At 50.6% G+C, this 15,685-nt stretch overlaps 1 protein-coding gene across 1 annotated transcript; it reads left to right on the forward strand.

Annotated features, from left to right (window-relative positions):
• Positions 1-587: 587 nt before the first annotated feature.
• Positions 588-1,520, forward strand: LOC131096458 (olfactory receptor 14A16-like). Its single transcript, XM_058044798.1, has one exon. It carries the CDS (start codon positions 588-590, stop codon positions 1,518-1,520), a length of 933 nt encoding a protein of 310 aa, XP_057900781.1.
• The last annotated feature ends 14,165 nt before the right edge of the window (positions 1,521-15,685 follow it).

A 15,685-nucleotide genomic window follows, 5' to 3' on the forward strand; every position in this document is an offset into this window, starting at 1 on the left:
AGGACACTTGGGAGTCTCCCTGAGATTTCAGTCCAAGCCGGGAGATTCAATCCTGGGTGCAAACCTGTCCTAGAGCATCTCTGAGTTATAAGATTGATGGGGAAAGGCAGAGGTGCTCTGACAGTGAAAATGTTGCTGGGTTGGTGAAATGAGCAAAGTGAGTCTTTGGCTACAGATGTAGAGGTGGGCTGTGGTGGATCCATCTGCTCTCAGTACCTGGGTCTTTCTAAGGAAAACATGGGAGGGTGAACATCCTACATTTGAGAAAAGAGAAAGCCCAGAGAAACTCCAAACCGATTGAAGGGAAAAGCCATCTCCCGTCAGTCACCACTCATCATCTTGCCTCAGGAAACTCACTAAATTCTACCAGAGGGCAAGAAAAATTCTGTGGGTTTCTGGTATCCAGCAGCAACAGTTGAGATACGGGGGGACTTTATAAAGAAAACCTCAAAACCCAAAAAAACTGAAGACCATGTACCATGTCTGTGTGTTACAGAGGAGGGTGTATGGGAAATGTTTTCGGTTACAGGTCTAACACTTCACTGTCCTTTCCTCGATGAACAGGGCCCCATGCCCAGATGCAGCAAATGTCCAACAGCAGCTCCATCGGCCACTTCCTCCTGCTGGCATTGGCAGACACGCGGCAGCTGCAGCTCCTGCACTTCTGCCTCTTGCTGGGCATCTCCCTGGCTGCCCTCCTGGGCAACGGCCTCATCATCAGCACCGTAGCCTGCAGCCACCACCTGCACACGCCCATGTTCTTCTTCCTGCTCAACCTGGCCCTCACTGACCTGGGCTCCATCTGCACCACTGTCCCCAAAGCCATGCACAATTCCCTCTGGGACACCAGAACCATCTCCTACTCAGGATGTGCAGCCCAAGTCTTTCTGATTTTCTTCTTTCTTACAACAGAGATTTATCTCCTGACCATCATGTGCTACGACCGCTACGTGTCCATCTGCAAACCCCTGCACTACGGGACCCTCCTGGGCAGCAGAGCTTGTGCCCACATGGCAGCAGCTGCCTGGGCCAGTGCCTTTCTCCATGCTCTCATGCACACGGCCAATACATTTTCCCTGCCCCTGTGCCATGGCAATGCCCTGGGCCAGTTCTTCTGTGAGGTGCCCCAGATCCTCAAGCTCTCCTGCTCACACTTAAACCTCAGGGAACTTGGGCTTATTGTTATTAGTGCCTTTTTAGCATTTGGCTCTTTTGTGTTCATTGTTTTCTCCTATGTGCAGATCTTCAGGGCCGTGCTGAGGATCCCCTCTGAGCAGGGACGGCACAAAGCCTTTTCCACCTGCCTCCCTCACCTGGCTGTGGTCTCTCTATTCCTCAGCACCTCATTTTTTACCTACCTGAAGCCCCCTTCCATGTCTTTCCCATCCCTGGATCTGGCCCTGTCAGTTCTGTACTCGGTGGTGCCTCCAGCCCTGAACCCCCTCATCTATAGCCTGAGGAACCAGGAGCTCAAGGCTGCAGTTTGGAGACTGACAACTGGATGCTTTCAGGAACATTAAACTGATTGCCAGTTTCTGAAAATTTATTGTAATAAAAGTAATCTTTGTTACTTATTCCTGGTTTCATTGATGAGCTTTTATGCCTTTGTTTTACGTTGTTCATATTTTCCACAAAGAAATGTCATTGTTTGTGCCATTTCTCATTTTGATTCTCTCTACCTTCCTTGTGACCACAGTCTGTGTCAATGAGAGGCTGCGCACTTGGTGGCTTTAAAGGAACTAAAGGATCACTTAGAAAAGTTTTCTGCAGAGATGCCCTTTTGTTGCCTTCTCTGGAGCTGCAACAGCAATGTCTGTGTGCAGAGATGGGGCAGATCAGGGCTGGCCCAGCAGCTGTGCCCAGCAGCATCAGCACTTGGTGTTACCAGTGCTGCTGCCGTGGCCCTGCCCCGCTGCCCTGGTGGCCCTGGTGTTGCTGCAGGGCCTGAGTGCTCTCAGGGCCGGGCACAGCCCTGGGGGTGGCAGTGCCGGGGCTGCAGCAGGGACAGGCCATGGGCACTGCTGGGGCAGCGCTGACGCCTCAGCCCAGGGCCTGGGGGCTCCAGGCTCCTTGCCCAGGCTCTCTCAAGAACACACCCAGGCCAATGCTCAGCACAGAAAAGCCCTGTGAGCAGCCCCAGGGTGGCCGTGGGCAGGCTGGGGGCAAACAGCATGGCTGGGGCTCTGCAAGGGCCCTGGGGGAGACGGGAAGGAGCAGCAGAGCAGGGGCTGATCCATCCCCAGTGTGCTGCACAGCCCAGGGCAGTGTCCCAGAGCGTCCTCATGGAGCTGCCAAAAACATCCCTCCTCTGCAGCCCTGGCCTCTCCCCCAGCTCAGACAGGTGCCCCATCCTTGCAGGCACAGACATGGCAGCACTGGCTCAGCAGCCCCTGTTTGCATTGCACACAGCAGGGGGAGCACCCCCATGCTGTTGGTGTGGGGACATGAACCTGAGGGAGCAGAAATGCCATCAGCCCCTGGGGCCAGCAAGGGCTGGGGGACACCAGGGAAACCACTCAGCTTTGTCCTGGCCTCTGCACTCAGCCAGAAAGTTTGTTCCCATCAGCAGGGAACTCCTGTCCCACTGCAGACGCTGTTGCTGAGAACCAGGGCTGCCTGGCAGCCACCCCGAAACAGCCCCAAACATCTCCTTGGCTTCATATTTTCTTTATTTCCTCTTTCTTGTTCCACATTTCTTCCTCTTGCCCCTCCCTGTTTGCCCTTTCCTCTCTGGCCCCACTCCCCATTGCAGTTCCTGACTTGGCACCATGGGAACGTCCCTTGGGCAGCAGGATCATCCTACCAGTGCTGCAGGAATTGTCTGCAGGCTCCTGCCGTGCCTCCTGGTGCTCCCTTGCCAGAGGCACCACAGGCCAGGGGGACACATCTGGGCTGCTGTGTCTGGTTCTGGGGCTCCCTGTTCTGGGCAGTGAGGAGGAGCTGCAGAGGCTCTGCAGGACTGACAGGATGGGCTTTGGGGCTGGCAGGAGAAGCTGAGGGACCTGGGCTGCTGGAGCTTCTGAAGAGGAGGCCCAGGGCTCATCCTGCAACTGCTCCAAGGGTGGCTTCAGAGAATCCCAGAATCAGCAAGGCTGGAAAAGACCTTGGAGATCATGAAGTCCAACCTTTGTCCCGACACTGCTTGTCTTCCCTGAGCCTCTTCTTCTCCAGGAAAAACAACCCCAGCTCCCTCAGCCACTCCTCAAAGCTCTTGTGTTCCAGACCCCTCCACAACCTTGTTGCCCTTCCCTGGAAATGCTGCAGCCCCTCCATGTCCTTCCTAAATTGGGGAGCCCAGAACTGGACACAGCACTCAAGGTGCTGCCCAAGCAGTGCTGAATGCAGGGGAAGAATTCCTGCCCTGCTCCTCTGGCCACACCATTCCTGAACCAGGCCAGGAGCCATTGGCCTTCTTGCCCACCTAGGCACATTGCTGCCTCATGTCCAGCCTGCTGTCCATCACTCCCTGAAGGTCCCTTTCTGCCTGGCTGCTGTCCAGCCACTCTGTGCCCTGCCTGTATTGCTACAGGGGTTGTTGTGGCCAAAGTGCAGGACCCAGCACTTGGACTTGTTAAACCTCACCTTGTTGGATTTGGGCCCTGGATCCAGCCTGTCCAGGCCCCTGTGCAGAGCCCTCCTACCCTCCAGCAGATCCACATTCCCAGCCAACTTGGTGTCACCACGGTTCCATGAGGCCCGAGAGTGTCCCAATGCTCTCCATGATTCCATGAGGCCTCCCAGTGTCACAATGTTCCTTTTGCTTCCCTCGAATCCCTTGGTGTCACAATCTCACCATGTCCCCCAAGGCCCTGCAGTGTCACAATGGACCCTTGGTTCCACGACGTCTGGCAGTGTAGAAATGCTCTCCTTGGTTCCACAGTCTCACAATGGCCTCTTGGTCCCAAGGGCCACCACGGTGTCAAACATGTTTCCTTCATTGCAGGAGTCCCTGAGGAGCTGTACTGGCCCCTTGGTTCCATGGGGCCCTGCAGTTTCACAATGGCCCCATCATGACACCAGGTCCTGCTCTGTCACAAAGCTCTGCATGGTTCCACAAGGCCCTGCAGGGTCACAGTGGCCTCTTGGTTCCATGAGGCCTCAGAGTGCCACAGTGAATTCCTTAGTGCTGCAGTGTCGAGATAGAGCCCTAGTGACACAAGATCCTGCAGTATCACCAGGGACGCTTTCGTTCCACGGGGCACCACAGTGTCACAATTGTTCCCTCAGTTCCCAGAGTCCTTGCAATGCTGCAATGCCCACTTGATTCCATTGTCCCCACGCTCTCCCAAGGGTCTCCTTGGTTCCACAGTGGCACAATGGCCCCTTGGTTCCACAAGGCCCCACAGGATCACAGTGGTCTCTGTGGTTCCAGCAGGACCCAGACTGTCTGTCACCATGGACTCCTTGCTTCCATTCAGCCCCACAGTGTCACAGTGGCTCCTTGGCTCTGTGCTGCCATGTCACACACAGTGTCACCATTGTCCCCTTAGTGCTACCAGGCCCCTTGCTTAGTGTCACAATGGCCCCTTGCTTCCCCAGGGCCTTGCAGCGTCACAATCATCAGAGAATCAACCAGGCTGCAAAAGACCTTGGAGAGCATCAAGTTCAACCTGGAACCCAACATCATCTTGTCACCCAGACCATGGCACTGAGTGCCACATCCAGTCTTTCCTTAAACACTTCCAGGGATGGTATCTTACCTGTTCCTGATCCATAGAGTTCCCAGGGTTTGGATGAGGGAAATGGTGGGTAAGTGGTGGGGACAAAGCGTTACTGATCATCAGCTTTAAAGCTCTTGATTTTAATATTTTTTCAGACTGCATTCGAAGGTGCTGGGGTCAATATCAATTGGACATTGCTGATATCAGTCCATAAACAGGAAAAGAAAACTTAACAGGATAAATCAATTCTCTCTTCATTGTTTTCAATACAGTATGTTCAGTTTGAATACACTTCAGAAATGTGTCTAATTAACCACGAAAGAATTGAAAATCTGGAGTATTCCCTGTGGCTTTTCTTTTTCAGGCGTTGTGAAAAAATGTTTATGAGCCTTTTCCCGTGAATTACTGAACTGAAGAGCTCAAGAAAGAAGAGGCTTCTGCAGGAGGAAAATTCATCACCAAACGCCAAGAAGCTGAGAATCCATCCCCATCAGAGCAGCAATGAACAGAAATGGGCACAGCTTTGTGGCTGCCCCAGCTTTGGCATGGGCCCTGGGCCTGGAGCAGGAGCAGCTCTTGAGGGCCCCAAGGCCACGGCTCTTGTGCTGCCTTGGGCAGATGGAATGGCAGCAGGGGCTGCAGAGCTCTCAGCACCTCAGCCCGAGGGGAGCAGGGCAGCCAGGGAGCCTCCTTTGGCCTTGGCCAAGCACCTTCCCCCATGGCTGGGGCTGAGTCCTGTGGCCGCTGCAGCTGCTGCTGTGCCCTTGCCAGGGGCTGAGGCCGTGGGGCAGCGCCCAGAGAAGCCTGGCCTGAGCAGAGCTGTGGGGCCAGAGCCGGCTGGGCTGGGCTGGGGAGAGGCCCTTGGTGCTGCCCAGAGCTCAGGGCAGCTGGCAGAGCTTGCAGGGAGCTGGGCTGGGCTCAGAGAGCCTGGCCCAGAAACCATCAGTGTCCATCTGAGCCTGGCTGAGCGTGCAGGGGCAGGACTCATGCCAGGCCTTGTGGGGCAGGGCCAGTGCCTGTGCAAGGCATTGCAAACAGGCAAGTGGCGCAGAGAGGAGGCCGCTCGATGCCCTTGGTGGCATGGACAGAGCAGGGAGGGGCCCAGGACATTTGTCAGTGCCAGCCTTTGTGCCCAGCCCTTGGCAGCCCTGGTTGCTGAGCTCAGCTTTGGCCTGGGCTGAGTTTGGCTGTGGCCCAGCTCCATCCTCCTGCAGGGCTCAGGGCCTGTTCCAGGCCATGGAAAGCCCTGGCTGCCTCTCTTCTGGCCCAGAGGCCGGCAGAGCCCGGGGCAGGGCTGTCTGTGCAGCCCCACAGGTGCCAGGGGCTCTGCAGGAGCTGGCAGAGGCTGCCCACCAGGGAGGCCATGGGGCACAGACCCCCAAGGCTGCTGTGGGCACCACGGCACAGGGGCCGTTCCCAGCCGCAATGCTCCTGGCCTGGGCTGGGCCTGCACAGGGGCTGGGCCACCATGGCTGGGCCAGCACAGGGCCACAAAGCGGCCACGCAGCCGCTGCCGGGGCTGACAGCAAGGCCAGGCACACACAGGGAATTGCTGAGCATGGCCTGTGCTGGCCAGGCCTGACTGTGCCAAAGGCAGAGCTCAGGTGCTCTTGGGGGCTGCAGCAACAGTCCAGAGCCCAAAGAGCCTCCATGGCTGTGCTGGAGACCAAGGCAGCAGGAGGGAAATGCAGGGCTGCTGCGCGATGGGGAGGGCATTGAATTCCAGCACACACCTCAACTCTCTGATGATCCCAGCACCATGCTGGGCCCTGTTTCAGACTGGAACAAGAGATACATAAAACTACAACTAAATTGTCTTCGTCTAAAATCCTTCCCGTATGGAAATCTCTTGTGGATGGTGGACATGTCATGTTTCTGGAATGTCACATGGAGAAGGGGGAAGGGTTTTGGTTTTTATTAAATTTTATCATATTCACATTTTTACATGTGCCATGAAGAGAAACTTTGTGTGCCTCTGAGTCCCACCAGTTCCTGACTCCCAAAGTACACAAACCTGATGAGTTGTGGTTCCCACTCCAGTGTTTGCACTTGCACCTCCTTCCATAGCCAGAGCAGAGCTCCCTTGTCCCAGAAAGAGCCTGGCAAATGAGGGATGAAGGAAACAGGACAGGCTGTGGGGATCAGGGGCAGGGCAGAGTCCAGCAGAGGAATGACTTTTGCATTGGATGGAGCTGTGCCTCCCCTTGGCTTTGTTGGCTGACAAGAAATGAACATCCCTTTGTGTCTCGGGCAGCTCCTTCTCCAAGGAAAGCAGGTGGGAGTTGGAGCCAAGGAGCTGAAAGCTGCAGATGCAGCCTGGGCTCGAGGGAGCTCAGATTTGCACAAGGCTGCTCTGAGTGCCAGGGCTTGGATGGGGGAAATGGTGGGGTGGGGGCAGGGACAGAGTCTGATTGATTGTCAGCCATGAAGGGTCTTGACTTTCATACCTATTCAAACTGCATGAGGGGGTACCTGGATTCAGTGTCAATTGGAGATTGCTTATATAATCGAATTAACAGGAAAAAGAAATCTAAACAGGACCTAAAATATCTTTTCTCACTCTCTTTTTAAATAGAATACATTCGTTTTGAACACACTTCTGAATTCTGTCATATTAACAACAGATTATTTGGAAACTTAAATGAAATTACCCCCAGAGGCTTAGCTTGTTAAGGTGTTCTGGATGTTAATGAGCCCTGGGACACTGAATTCCTGCACTGAAGAGCTGAAGGCTGAGCAAGCCTCTGGAGCAGTAAAATTCAACAGCAGCCTCCAAGCTTTTAGAGTGTGTGGAGGACAACTTTTTGTCACAGCTGGTGAGTGAGCCCAGCAGGGGAAGGACTATGTTGGACCTGTTGTTTGAGAATAGAGATGGGCTGGGCGGAGATGGGGTGGTTGGAGGCCGCTTGGCGAACAGTGATCATGAAATTATAGAATTCTCAATATTTGATGAAATCGGGATAAACATCAATAAGATTTTCACACTGTGCTTCCCGAGGGCAGACTTTGGCGTGTTTAGGAGAGTTATTCAGAGAGTTCCTTGGGAAATAGTCCTTAAAAAGAAAGGAGTCCAGGAAAGGTGGATGTGCTTCAAAACAGAGATCTTGAGGGCACAGGAACCAACTGTCCCTGTGTGTCAAAAGATGAGTCAACAAGGCAAACATCCAGCCTGGATGGACAATGAGGTTTTGAAGAGACTTGGGAATAAAAAGAGGATGTATCATCTTTGGAAGGAGGGTGAGGTCTCAGAAAATATTTAGGGGGTTGCTAGGGCACATAAGAAAAAAAATTAGGGAGGCCAAAACTCAGTTCAAACTTAATTTGACAACTTCTGTAAAGAATAATAAAAACTGTTTTTATAAATATATTAACAGCAAAAAGAAGAGTAAGACCAAACTTTGTTCTCTATTGAATGAGGGAGGAAACTTAGTAACTGCAGATGAGGAGAAGGCAGCGGTGCTTAACACCTTTGTCTCAGTCTTTAATGGGAAGACGGCTTGTCCTCAGGACAGCTGTGCTCCTGGGCTGAAATATGGGGTCAGGGAGCAGAATGGGCCCCCTGTTGTGCAGGAGGAGGCAGTCAGAGAACTGCTGAGCTGCTTGGATGTTCATAAATCCATGGGTCCAGATGGGATCCACCCCAGGGTGATGAGGGAGCTGGCAGATGAGCTTGCCAAGCTGCTCTCCATCATTTACCAGCAGTCCTGGCTCACTGGGGAGATTCCAGATGACTGGAAGCTGCCCAATGTGACACCCATTCACAACAGGGGTGGGAAGGAAGATCCTGGTCATTATAGGCCAGTCAGTCTGACCTCAGTACCCAGTAAGGAAATTGAACAGTTTATACTGAGTGCTATCACACAGCACTTACAGGATGGCCGAGGGTATCAGAGCCAGCCAGAAGGGGTTTAGGAGGGGAAGGTCGTGTTTGACCAACCTGGCCTCCTTTTATGACCAGGTGACCCTCCTGGTGGGTGCAGGAAAGGCTGTGGATGTGTCTGTTTGGACTCCAGCAAGGCCTTTGGCATTCTGTCCCACAGCACACTCCTGGAAAAGCTGCAGCCCAGGGCTGGGACAGGAGCACTCTGTGCTGGACTCAGAACTGGCTGGATGGGCCCAGAGAGTGGTGGAGAGCAGTGCTGCATCCAGCTGGCAGCCAGGCACCAGGGGTGTCCCTCAGGGCTCTGGTCTGGGGCCAGCTCTGTTCAATATTTTTATTGATACCATGGATGAGGGGATTGAGGCTTTCATTTGTAAATCTGCAGATGACACTAAGCTAGGAGCATGTGTCCATCTGCTGGAAGATAGGAGGGCTCTGCAGGGAGACCTGGAATGGTTGGATGGATGGGCAGAGTCCAATAAGATGAAGTTTAATCAGTCTAAGTGTCAAGTCCGGCATTTTGGCCACAATAACCCCCTGCAGCGCTATAGGCTGGGGCCTGTGTGGCTGGACATTGCCCAGGCAGAAAGGGACCTTGGGGTACTGGTCAACAGCAGCTGAATGTGAGCCAGCAGTGTGCCCTGGTGGCCAAGAAGGCCAAGGGCTCCTGGCCTGCATCAGGAATGGTGTGGCCAGCAGGAACAGGGAGGTCATTCTTCCCTTGCACTTGGAACTGGTGTACCTGGCATTCTTCCCCTGTACTGTATCTTGAGTGCTGTGTACAGTTCTGGGCCCCCCAGTCTGAGAGGGAAACTGAGGGGCTGGAGCATGTCCAGAGAGGGGCAACAAAGCTGGTGAGGGTTCTGGAGCACAAGTCCTGTGAGGAGTGGCTGAGGGAGCTGGGGTTTATTAGCCTGGAGAAAAGCAGACTCAGAGGTGACCTTCCTGAAAGGTGGTTGTAGCCAGGTGGCGGTTGGTCTCTTTCTCCAGGTAACAACTGACAGAACCAGAGGACAGAGTTTTAAGTTGTGCCAAAGGAAATTTAGGTTGGATATTAGGAAAAAGTTTTCAAGACAAAGGGTAATAAAGTAGCCAGCCTGGCACGGGCAGAGGTGGGGGCAGCCAGCTTGACAAAAGCATCCATCCATGTGGATGGAGGGCGGCAGAGGGGGACAGGTTCCGAAACCATGCCCCAGATGGTCTGCTCTGCAGGCCCTTGAGGAAGGGGTGCCTTTATGGGCAGGAAAGGTGGGGATTTTCCCCACCTGTGGACAGGTTTAATTCTCCCATGGAGTGGTCAGACCCTCCACAGGCCTGTGAAATTGTGACAGGCTTTATGCTTTTTCTTGTTTCCAGGTCTCGTTTTGAATTGACTTCCATGCAATTGTTCTTTGTTTTTCCCAGGAGGACTACACCTAGGGCCAGGACCAGATGGGAAAGCGCCTGCAGCGTCCGTGGAGCACGTGCAGGGCCAGAACTACCCCAGGGGCCAGGATCTGCAGGGAGAGCCCCTTCCAGAAGGACAAGGACCTGGTGCGGGAACAGCTTCTCTCCTGGCAGCAGCTCTCCAGAGGTGGGCACCCGGCTCCACAGCTGGGCTGGCAGAAGGGCTCTGGGAAGGCGGCAGCGGGCACATGGGCATCCCGCTCCTGCAGCTGCTGAGGAGGTTGCTGTGCCCTGATTAAGCAGAGGAGGTGGAACGGTGCCTGCCCCACTGCCCTTCTCTAAAAACAGAGAATGGGTCGGGAGGTTTGGGCTCTGAGCACAGCCAGCAGCCTGGCCCGGGCACAGCCATGGCGGGACAGGGGGACAGGAGCCTGCTGCGACTGACCGTGGCTCCCTGGTTTCTCTCCACAGGCTGCCAGCACCTCATGCCATGGGAACGGCACCGCTTGGCCTGCCAGGCTGGGAGGGCTGGAGGGCAGCCAGTGTTCATTTGCTGTCAAAAATAAATTGGGATTTTTTTGTCATAGTCATCATTGGAGCATTTCTTTCATCCTTTTCCAAGCTTTTGGCCTCTTGTGATAAATGGATGTGATTAGTTCTAACAAAATTGTAATTATTTCAACATTTTTGGAAAATAATTGGAAAGGCATATGTGATTAATGTTATGAAACAAATGAGTTTCTTTGTAGATTATACCTGTGGGAAACAGGATACAGGAGATTGGAATGGCCTTGATAAACAAAATTTAGGAAGCCTCCCAAGTCAGAATTGGCATCAAGACAAAGTTAAGACAACTCCCAGGACAGGATCGGCCGTGACATGAATAACGCTGGGACAATTCCAGACAGAGAGTCTAAAATTGTGTTCTTATCTATAAAATAATAAGGCTTAATTGGAGCATAGTGCTCACTTACATAACACAGGACTTGGGGCACAGGCACAACCTGCCAGGTTATTCAGAGGACAGTGAGGAAGACTGTCAGCCTTCCTCCAAGAAGAGAAGCAAAGAGCCAGAAGCCCCCTTAGCCACAGTGGGAGCATGCGCTGTGTGGGTGTGGTGATGCAGATTTCAGAAATCAGAAATAGGAGGAGATTTACAGGAAAATATCAATGAATATGTATTAGCACACAGTATATAAGTTGTGTTTGGATCCTTTTGCCTTTTGCAGGTGAGGCAGGGTGGGAAGCCTACCCCATACCCCAATTGATCTGTTTTGCTTATGCTTTATACGAACCACTGCCAAATTTCTTTTTGTAACTACTGGATTATATTTGATTGGATTATTTTATCTCAGTAAAACTGCTACTAAATTTTAAGTTTGTGGTTTATTAAATTAGACATATGGGACCTCATATATAACATCAGGAATATGACTTAATCGTTTACAAAACCAAAATAAATATTATTCAGCTAAATTAACAAGGAATAGAAAAGCATTCCAGACCTAATCACAAATGGTAAAGTAACAGAAATTATGATACTTGATGAAATGAATACAGTTTTGCTTAGTTAGTAGCTCAGTCTCCTCTGGCTTTTGATCTTCTCCCCAGAAGGGGTGCAGTTCTTTGATCTCCCCTTCACAAGGGGCACAGTCCTTAGGGTTTGGTCTCGGCTTTGGCATGGGGTGTTGTGTTTTGGATGATGATGACTGCCGAAAACACCCCTCAAATCCCCCCCAAAACCCCTAAATCTTCTCAACTCACCCCCTCCCCAAACCTCCCCCCAACCCCCTCAGGATGAACTTTTGGGTTAATTTCAGGTAATTTTGGGTGATTTTGGTACCTTGTGGATGCCAAAGTGGGCGTAGGATTCAAACCCACCCAAAATTCCCTCTAAAATTCCCCTAAAATCCCTCCAAGTCTTCCCCAAACCTCCTCAGGATAGATTTGGATGTAATTTTGGGTCAATTTCAGGTAATTTTGGGTCGATTCTGGGTGAAATTTGGGTGGTTTTGGTACCTCCTGAACAACAAATTTGACATAGGATTCAAACCCAGCCAAATCTCCCCAGATTCCCTCAAAACCCCCAAAATTCCCCCAGAGCTCCTCAGGATGGGTTCTGGGGTAATTTTGGGTGGATTTAGGGTTAATTTTGCGTCCCTTTGTGAAGCGGCGAGGGCCCCGGGTGCAGGGCTTGGAGCGGGGCTGAGCAGCGGGGCAGGAAGGGGGGGAGGGAGATGTGAAACCCCCCTGGGGATCCCCTGATGGGGACACCCCTAAAAAGTTCTGTGCCAGGACTGAGAAACAAACGGGACTTTTGGTTTTTTTGGTCTTTAGGTTGTTGTTTATTTTTTCTCTTATCAACAGTTCAGCACGCTGGCTGCACACCAGACTTAGCGTACAAAGAGAAGGCACCAAAAGTCACAGGACACAAGGTTCAAGGTATTTTAAAATGATTTTGTCCAATTAAATCTTAGAATGCATTTTATTTCTACCTTTATACCAGTAACTAATTCTTTGTTTGCTACTCAGCATCTAGATTGCAGCTCTTTCCAACCAATCACTCTGTGCTCCCAACACAGCAGAAAATGGAGTAGATGAAGAACAAGGAGATCAGACAATGCCCAGAATCCTCCATCCCGTCTTCTGTCCACCCTCATACTAAAATCCCAAAGCTCTCGATTTTTCACCCTGTGATAAACTACACTACTATCTATTTCACACCCTCATAGATTCCAGTTGATCCCAAAGCCTCGGAAGCTTTCTCCATAGACAAAGGTCAAAAGCAGTGTTCTCCTGGGGATCAGGACTTCTCAGGACAGGCCAGGGAGACACAGATACTAACTTTTAGTGATTGGAGAATAGTGACATCAATATGGTAATTATAGGAGTTATGATAGGCTATAGGTAAAAGTAAAGGTATAGATCGGTTCTTCTGTGTTAAGATGCTCAGCAAAGAAGAATATATAATGCACTGTAACCAAAGCTAAAGGGTCTGCAGGCCTGCCTGCAGCTGGAGCTGAGAGCTGTAGGCACAGGCTCTGCCACCCACGACCCTGGACTGCTGTAACATCTTGGACACAATAAACTGCATTTTGGAGAGCTGCCTGGAGTCCCACATCTCTCATTCAGGCTCTTACAGGAGAGGGACACGGGGTGATGGAGAGACGGCAACAACTCCGTGCCGTGCTGGCAGTTGGCACTCCTTGCTGCACTCTGGGGAACCAAAGGGTAAGGAAAGATATGGGCCATGTTATAGATACATATTATAATATTGGCTTTTCGCAAATATTGAAATGGATTTTATATGTGTGCTGTTAAAGTAACTTTGTTGTAAAGATAGTTTTTATTTCTGTTGTTAATTAAGCTCAGTGGAATAGCTGCTTGTGTTAAACTGCCTGCTTGGATGGGATAACATCCAATGCACACAGGATGAGGGTACCTGTACAGATCTGCCAACTATCAGCACTCCCCGTCTGAAGGCAGAGTGGACCAAGGCCCAAAAACTGGAGGTGATAAAGAGAAGGAGCCAAAACCACAGCCAAGAAACACACATGCTCTGAAAAGGCAGACCCAAGAGGGGCCATGTAAAATCGTTCCTGGAAAATGTAAAGTAGGTTATGGATATGCATGAGAGTCTATGAATATGCAACAGGCTGATGTAAGGGAAAGGCATTTCAGGGGGATCCCCGAAGGTTACAGGGTGCTCCTGGCTGAGTGCCAAGATGCACCCGGCCATAATAACCTTTGCTCCATGGTCCTAGTCTCCCATTGTCCGTTATTAAACTTTGTACATTTTAACAGGAGAGTGAACGTGTTTTTCACTGTGAAAAACGCCAATCACTTGTTTTTACAATTTTAAAACTTTAATAATAATAAAATGGTTATAAAAATAGTATCACAATTAGAGTAATAACAATTTGGACAAATTGAATTAGGACAATATGAGACAATAAAAACAAAGACTTACGGACGTCCAGGTACCTTTTTCTGGGCATCACGAGCCCAAAAAAGGACACCCGTTAACAAAGCATTAACCGTTAAAAACAATAGCCCATTGTATATTCATACACTTCATACATGATGCATAAATTCTATTCAAACACAGGATTCTGTCTGGTCAGTGTCAACTTCTTCCCTCTAATCCTAATAGCACCTTCGAGGCGGGAAGAAGTTCGTTTCTTCTGATAAGAAGGCAATAAATTCTTTTTCTCTGAAAGATTCAGGTGTCCTGTGGCTGCTATCTCGCTGCAAGTCCTTTCTTTTAAACAAAGCATCTTACATAGCATAGTTTCTATTTTAACAATTTTTAAAACCTAAAACTATATTTAACACAGTATTTAAGAAAATTAATACAGCATTGCTTTCTAACAAAACACGTATAATATTCATTTTAATATTTGCGAAAAGCCAATCATAAAATACATGCATTTTTCACACGGGGGATGACCCAATGAGACAGCCAGTGTGGGAGGGAGTTTGACATTGACATCCCGCCCCAGACGAGGGACTCCATTTTGTGAGCTATCTGAAGGGCATACAGTGAGGAGAGGTACTGGAGAATGGGTTAGGGTAGAATCCAGGCCTGTGTGATCAGTACAGATGTGGGCAGGGGGTAGAGAAGGAGGGGAGATGGCAGACAGCAGGTAGCTCGTCTGTGCTTTAGAGCAGTTTCTGTTTCTCATCCTAATCTTGGTGTCAATGGGTTCAGGAATGCTGGGGGCAGAGCACAAAATCTGGGTTGAGTATTAGAACTTTGAACCCTTGAGAAAACTCTATAAGTCATGTGAAAAATTGGGTACAATTTTGTGACTCTTACCACTCCCTTAGTTTGCAAAAGAAAGAGTCTTCCCCTAACTGAGTCCCAAAATGCTCCATGATGAACTGAATCAACAGAAATGTCTGGGAACTCCTTAAACAGCCAATCAACAAAAGGCCTCCAAGTTTCCTTAGTAAAAGTCTTCCCCTCTGAAAGGAGAACCTCCCTAACTGGAACATATATGCCCCTCTCAGCTTTGGATAATTTGTTACCCATAGCTGCCCCTGATGGAAAGGGTCGCCCACCCACAGGACTAAAATATCACCCAAGGATCCTGCACTGCAGGCAGTTGTCCCCCAACTCACTGCTCTGGTGGCTCTGGATGCAGGTGTTTCAAAATGTCCCATGGTCTTCACCAGCTGAGCAGGCCCTCCTGCCCTTTGAGGGTGCCGACGCTGCCTTCAGCAAGCCCTGATACAACTCAGGTCCCACTCCAGGGCGGAGGCTGACCCGAGGCGTTTTCTGTCCGGTGACAATGGAACAGCCGGATCTTCACTGGAGTCGCTCTCAGGGAATTCTCAAAGAAGGTCCCTGTTTGGGCACCACTTGTTGTGGCGTGTCCACAGCCAGCCTCTGTGAGAGACCTGCACTCCCAGAGGTGGGATCAGGCTCATTTAAACTGCTGATGAATGAGGCAAGAGAGGGGTTTGTGTGGAACTCCAAACACTGTGGATTGTGCTGAAGAGGGTCCAGGGCCAGACACAAAATGGGGCTGGGAACACAGGGTTTATATGGGGGATAAAAGGATCTTACATGCAGCAACCCAGGACCAACAGGGGAAAAGAGAGGTGAGAACATCCTAGGTGGCGTACATATCAGTGTGATAAATAGGTATGATTCATGCTGATAAAAATTGAAACAGTAATCAATATTGATACAGTAATTAATATTTGAGAATAATAAAATAGTTAAAAAGTTGTAATGCCAAAGAAGAGAGGG

This window comes from Melospiza georgiana, unplaced genomic scaffold, assembly GCF_028018845.1.
Source record: "Melospiza georgiana isolate bMelGeo1 unplaced genomic scaffold, bMelGeo1.pri scaffold_29, whole genome shotgun sequence".
NCBI classification, from domain to species: Eukaryota; Metazoa; Chordata; class Aves; order Passeriformes; family Passerellidae; genus Melospiza; species Melospiza georgiana.